The 6,563-nt window shown below is 36.4% G+C and overlaps 1 protein-coding gene across 1 annotated transcript; it reads right to left on the bottom strand.

Moving 5' to 3' along the window:
• Positions 1-1,833: 1,833 nt before the first annotated feature.
• Positions 1,834-6,563, bottom strand: LOC143892305 (uncharacterized). The gene is made up of 3 exons (XM_077396820.1): positions 6,407-6,563; positions 3,570-4,498; positions 1,834-2,060 (listed from the first exon to the last, which is right to left on the bottom strand). Exons 2-3 carry the CDS (start codon positions 4,494-4,496, stop codon positions 2,055-2,057), a joined length of 933 nt encoding a protein of 310 aa, XP_077252935.1. The 5' UTR covers positions 4,497-4,498; positions 6,407-6,563; the 3' UTR covers positions 1,834-2,054.

The raw sequence follows: 6,563 nt of genomic DNA, 5'->3' as shown, positions 1-6,563 counted from the left end.
CGTGATGGATGATCATGGATATACCCATTTATCAATTCATGGACATGGAGATTATTTGGAAAATGAGATTATAATATGGATATTATTAGGAAACTCAAAATATTTACACGAAATATCAATTTGAGACTTGGGCTTACCCATTTATCAATCCATGGAATGCAAGCCATGGAGATTATTAGGAAAATGAGATCCACAAATATGGAGATTATTAGGAGGAAACTCAAAAGATTTACGGGAAATATTGATTTGATACTTGAGCTTTGTGAAAGGAAAAATATGTGATACGCGCACATAGACACAACAAGAGAACATATGATAGGAAGTTTAGACCTTGATATACCATTCTCTCACACTTTTGCGTACATTTGCAACTCTAGATATTCATTTTTTGATGCTTGGTTACCAGGATCTAAGATAATGGTTGTTGGTAGCTGAACGTAATGTTGGGGTCATCCGGGTCTCACATGAGAAGAAAAGAGCCCAATGTAGCCAGAGACAACTTGCCAACCATGTGCAGCTGAGGTACTCCCTCACTTTGCCCATGTTTCCAAGTCATCCTTGGCTGCATTCTGCTCTCTACCTCTTCATGCAAGGCCCTTAGACAAGCACTATCCATGGCCCTCGCATTTCCCCCCTTCCACCAAAGCAAAAATCAAACAAAACACAGGCTAAATAGTTATGAACTCTGTCTTTCACTTCCCTGCTTCATTTCCTATGCTGTAGTGCTCATTTATATAGGCCTAGCCAGTTGATGAATGGGTGCTGTGAATTGCCTTATGGAGCCTTTGAAATGTGTTTTTCCAATATACGGAGGCAAAGGAGAGACTGATTTCAAACATCTCCTTTTGTGAAGAAAAGAGGCTGACCTTTTTGAAAGGTTTGTGCTTTTAAGAGGAGTAAGAATAATCTAAAGCAATATGCAAAACAGATGTGGCTGATGATATGAAATTCAATTTGATCTCTTTTATCTTTGACTAAATCAGAATTCAGAGCATTTATGCTTGATGGTTTCAATTAAAACCAGGGCCAAGAATGGCACCTTTTCGGGTCCACCTCAAATTGTTCCCTACCAAACCACTATGTGGCCAATGATCTCTGTTCCTAACTCGCACCAGTTGGACTAATCCACCCATCTGATTTGCGAGTATTACATCGTTATGCACTGGATGGATTATCCATTGTTAGATAATCGAGGAACACACATATTTTCTTACAGGTGGAGTTTTATGTAGAAAAGGAATTGAGGACGCCAGGGATGGGGCAGCCTTTGCCTGTGGTCCCTGTATGTGTTTTGGCCCACATGCAGAGAGCACAGGGGCAAAGGCTCCTCCCCCACATATGGCATGTTTTTTAATTTATACACAATGTATCTTTCTCTTGCACATATGGTAGGTTCTTTATTTTATATGTAGTAAATGCATAAGAGAACATGACATATGTGAGATAGAGAAAGATACATAGTGTATGCATTAAACAACATGCCTTATTGGTTTTTAAGTTTGCATTAAACAACATCTCCTTCTTAAGTTTAAAACAGGGCATCTAATTGATCCACAGGCTCAACCTGAAGCAGGCATGTCTCTAAAACGATCGGTTCAACGTTCTTTGTTTTTCGTTATTTTTTTCCTCATTCCTATAGTGTGCAGGTTTGAGAAGGAACAAGCTATCTTAAAGATTGTGAAAGATCAGCAAATATTGTTGTTTGTGTTTCTGTTTTCTCTCTTCTAATAAACAAATTCTTCTAATAGAGTTCTCTTGAAGAAACTCTTGTAGGATTTGCCTAATAACAGGCATGAGATCGCCGTGGGTAAACAAAGTATTCGACAATATAAGTAAAAGCAAGCAACAGCAATTAATTCACTAATCAGATGATAGATCTTGCAGCATAAATGCAGAGAGGTAACTTTTAACAGAGCAGATGCACACATAGAAATAGCACTCAAACAAAACAACCATAGAAATTCAATATCCAGCTCGAAAGCATCTTCCAGTCTAAATTATTTGACCCCATATCATAAAAGAAATGCTGCTGATATTAACTATATTAAAGCCTTCTAATCCTGCACCAAAAGGAAAAGCAGGAGATGCATCAGTGAGTTGCACACTGCAACAAGAAGTACTACTCTATTATGCCATTATTTCAACAAGAAGTACTACTGCATCAGTGAGTTGCACATTTCAACAAGAAGTACTGATTATTTTTCAGAAATATTTCGACCAAATATTTTTCGTGATATTTGTCATTTTTATTATTGGTTCTCAATAATTTTCTAGAATATGCTGATTATTTTTTAAGGATAACTTTTATTATATAATTTACTATTTTCTTGTCATTATTTTAAGAGAAATGTAATCAGCACTACTGTATTTTGATGAGGGCACTCCTCACTTTATTAAAAGTAAGGTACGGACTGCACCATAGGATGATCCAAACCGTCCATTTGATGGGCCACAGCCTAAATAGGTTGTGGCTCAAAAATCATTTCCATTGGTTGATCCTAACCCTCCGATCTATAGAGGGTTAGGATCAACCCTCTAACATTCAGATCGGACGGTTAGGATAGATCTATGGAAATGATTTTTGGGGTAAAACCTATTTAGGATGTGGCCCATCTAATGGACGGTTTGGATCATCCTATGGTGCGGTCCGTACCGTACTTTTAATAAAGTGAGGAGTGCCCTCATCAAAATACTGTAGTGCTGATAACATTTCCCTATTTTAAATTGTAAACTTGCAAGAGCATTTTATAAACTAAAAGATTTACCAATTATCATATTCTTTAATAGTAAATACTTAAAAGTTACTTTGCATAACTTATGTTAAAGTAACTTAAATATAACTAAGAAATCTGAAAAAAAGTAATAACATCAAAATATGAAATTTTGCCAATGAATACCCGAGCCAATTAATTCCCAGAAACAATATCTAACATTTAGGTAAGAAGTATATTCCAGTTTTTAAAAAAAGTGCTGTGAAACACGGCTATGAAGCAAAAACCCTCATTTCTTTCCTTGTTCCTTGCATTATTTATGTTATAGCACCACAACTTTTTATTTATCTAGGAAAAATGCTAAAAGGGAAGATGGTGTATTAAAAATTAATGGGCAGTCAAGACCTGTAATGATGAATCATACCCACCTGTTTGGAATTTGTTGGGAGGCGTCAATCCACGGTTCGACTGTTCACTAATTTTTAGGACAATGTTGTCTCCATCATATAACATTTTACCAAGATACAGTCTTTTGAATCTCATTATTTTATGAACTAATATTATATGATTTTGTTATGATCAAATAACAGATGTGTCTGGATGTTAGGTTTACCAGGGTCCTATGCATAAAACCTAACTCGTTAACAAACCCATCTCATGATCTTTTTCAATTCTAATAGAAAAAATAATGGAAAAAAAATCGTAGGTGATTTGTTTAAACACTTGATATGATTTTATTTGACGCTGTTAGTAAACAATATATTCATCAATAGGTAATTCAGAAACATTTGAAGACCAATATGCATGAGAGACAAAAGACTCCAAAAGCTTATAAAAAGGTTAATGGAGTGAGTGTACCTCGTCATCATCTTCTTCGTGGTCTCCTTTGTTCTTCTTGAGGCGGGTAGTCCCACCTTCCCTGTCAATAGGTAACTTCATAGGCCCAAAGGGAGTATCCACATTGATATTTCCTTTCATAGAATAACCAACACCTCTTCCCCTAATCATATCCCAGAGGGCAGAACCAAAGTCCTTTGGCTTAAACGTCACTGGGATCTCAATGTAAGTAATTCCATTTTTATCAAGTTTAGTTGCTTTGGCAAGTTCTGCACCTCCAATGCTCACCTCGGAGAGCCAAACTTCGTAGTCCAATGAAGTAAGTCCCAAGTCAAAGTCATTTTTATTCTCCAATTTCATGTGGAGGGTTGCAGTAGTTTCTTCAAAGGAGAACCTCTCGAACTGTATCTTATCAAGATCAATATCGGGTTTGTAGGGAATGGGTATCTCGCCCTTCTTCTCAAGTGGGATGGTAATCCTTCCGAAAACCGGTACATCAACGATAAGATCGACCTGAATTCTGTAAGGAATTATGCTTCCAGGTTTGATATCATCGTAGGTTTCTTTAATATCATCATAGATCAATGTCAGTGGTATTTTGACAGTCTCTGAACCATGTGCATGAATTGTTCCTGCATCAGGGATCAGCCCAGAAACAAGTTTCCTTCCATCGCTCTCTACTATATAATTTATGTCTACGAGAGGGATGGGAATGGGATTTGGGTTTGTTACGAGCACATCAACGACAATGTCTGCCTTCTTCAGATCGATTGAAGGAATGTGAATCCCAGTAACATTGGCAGTTGGTTTCCCAAATCCTATTGCTTCCTCAATCTTCTCTCCGATGTTGTGAATAAAATCCTTAACTTTGTCAATGAATCCTCCCTGTTCGTCTTCTTTGTCTTCTTCCTTGTGTTCTTTCTCCTTAACTTTATCAGAGGAAGACATACCTTATAAAACCACATCCAAAAGTCACTCCCAGAAATAACAATTTTTATTGTAAGCTGGTAAAATAAATGAAAGAAAGCAAGTATGCAACAAGTTAATTTCAATAGTTGAAGGGGAAGGTTTTAAAATGCAGATTCATCACCAGTCCATTAATTCAAAATCATGTTATAAATAAATTCCGACGAATCACTTCTGACCTGGAATTAATTTAAGTCTTCTGTAATCTAGTATTATATGATGACAACTGAAACTAGAACCGAATCAAATGGGAAAAAGATCAAAGTAAAGGCTGCTAAAAGTCGAGGTCAAGATGATGGAAAACATGTGATAGATCATTTAATTTTTTTTCCCGTTTTTGGATAAGTGCTGGGTCATTCAATTTGGAGGCTCAACAAGTCAAAATTTGAAATTTATATATCAGTTTAAAAGACAGAAAAAAGCCTTGACTAATGAAGGGACTTCAAAAGAGTTCCATATCAATGGTCAAATCAATCCATATCCAGCTTCCGACGATTGTAAGTTGGATGGAAGAATTAAAAGAGAAAAAAATGCCTTGACTAATGAATGGACTTCAAAAGAGTTCCATATCAATGAGCTGACTTGGCTAAATAATTTACTACAAGAGTTGGGAACTTGGGATTTCAAGTGAAGTTAGCTGTATTGTTATTTTGTGACAATCAAGCTATTGTGCATATAGCCTCCAATATAGTATTCCATGAATGTACTAAGCAAATTGAAGTGGACTGACATATGCGTGAGAGATGGTTATGAGTGGAGATGTATCTACTCCATTTATGGTCAATGGATCAGTTAGCATATTTCTTTACTAAGCCATTGAGCTTGGAGCATGTGGATATTATCAAGGTTTTAAATTTCGGCCGAATCCAAAATTTCGGACCAGGACCGAAACCGAAATGTTCCAAAACCGAAATTGCCAAAATGCCGAAATTTGGGATAAAATATTAATTATTTGTCTTCACAGAATTTCAGCCGAAATTACAGAAATTTTGGCCCAAGAAACCGACATTTCGAGCCCTTCTACCAAATTTCGGCTGAAATTTCGGTTTCAGTGAGGACCGAAATTACCCCCGAAACCGAAATTTAAAACCTTGGATACTATATGTACCAAGCTAGGATTATATGATAAACATTCTCCAGCTTTAGGGGCAGTGTTGGAATACGTTAGTAGTGTTGGGCATTTATGTCCATCGCATTTTAGTACATAAATACCAAAATGTGAGTGAGGATGCGATCTCAATTTTCGTGATTCTCTCATCCCTTCTTTCCTCCTATTTTTCATCTAATTCTTCCCTTGATTATTACCCTAATACACAATCAATAACAAAAAAGAAACAGAGAGATGACCGGAATATTTATTTCTACTAAAATCTGTTGGCTTGAGGTTTCAAAATTCAAGTTGCTACTCTGCATATAAGGTTGAAAGATCAAACAATAAATCAAAAGTTGCGAGGAATGAAAATATGAAATCTCTCAGATTAAACATTAAGATCAATCAGCTGAGAATAACGAAAAAAAAACAAAACACTAGAACAGTTCATTCCTAGGGTTTGAGAAGTCAAAATCGAAATTCAGTTGACTGTAAGCAGAGATCTACTTGTCATTCCAGGTAGGAAAGAAAAAAACCCTAGATAGAGCTCAAGCATTTCAACTACAACGATTACAAACAATGTCTGGAAACGCAAACACAGTAAGACAAAAGATAAAGTGAAAAGGAAACGCAAACACAGTAACACACAAATTGTGTCATTTTCTAGGGTTTAAGGGGCCGAAATCAAGATCCAGACGAGTTTAAGCATCGGGGATCTGCTTCGAGAAACCCTAGAGTAAAAGAACCGTAAGATCTGTATCAAAGCATAGAACGTAAGATCATCATAAAAGCAGTAACTCACCTGAAAATTGGGGAAAATGAAACCGAAATCCGATCGCAAATTGATCAAGAGATGAATCGCTCTCTTTCCTAAATTTCGTGAATAGAAGAAAAAACAATGTATATATAGATCTCTATAGTTGTAAAAAGCGTTCGGACATATGGGACATTTATCGTTG

This window comes from Tasmannia lanceolata, unplaced genomic scaffold (assembly GCF_043159265.1).
Source record: "Tasmannia lanceolata isolate RefF3 unplaced genomic scaffold, GAP_Taslan_0.1 ptg000015l, whole genome shotgun sequence".
Taxonomy (NCBI): domain Eukaryota; kingdom Viridiplantae; phylum Streptophyta; class Magnoliopsida; order Canellales; family Winteraceae; genus Tasmannia; species Tasmannia lanceolata.
Note: the sequence above shows the minus strand (reverse complement) of the source record. Positions and strands in the feature narration are given on the sequence as shown.

Bases quoted from the DNA above. Each gene is read 5' to 3' on its own strand.
- LOC143892305 (XM_077396820.1), bottom strand. From the start codon at position 4,496: ATGTCTTCCTCTGATAAAGTTAAGGAGAAAGAACACAAGGAAGAAGAC.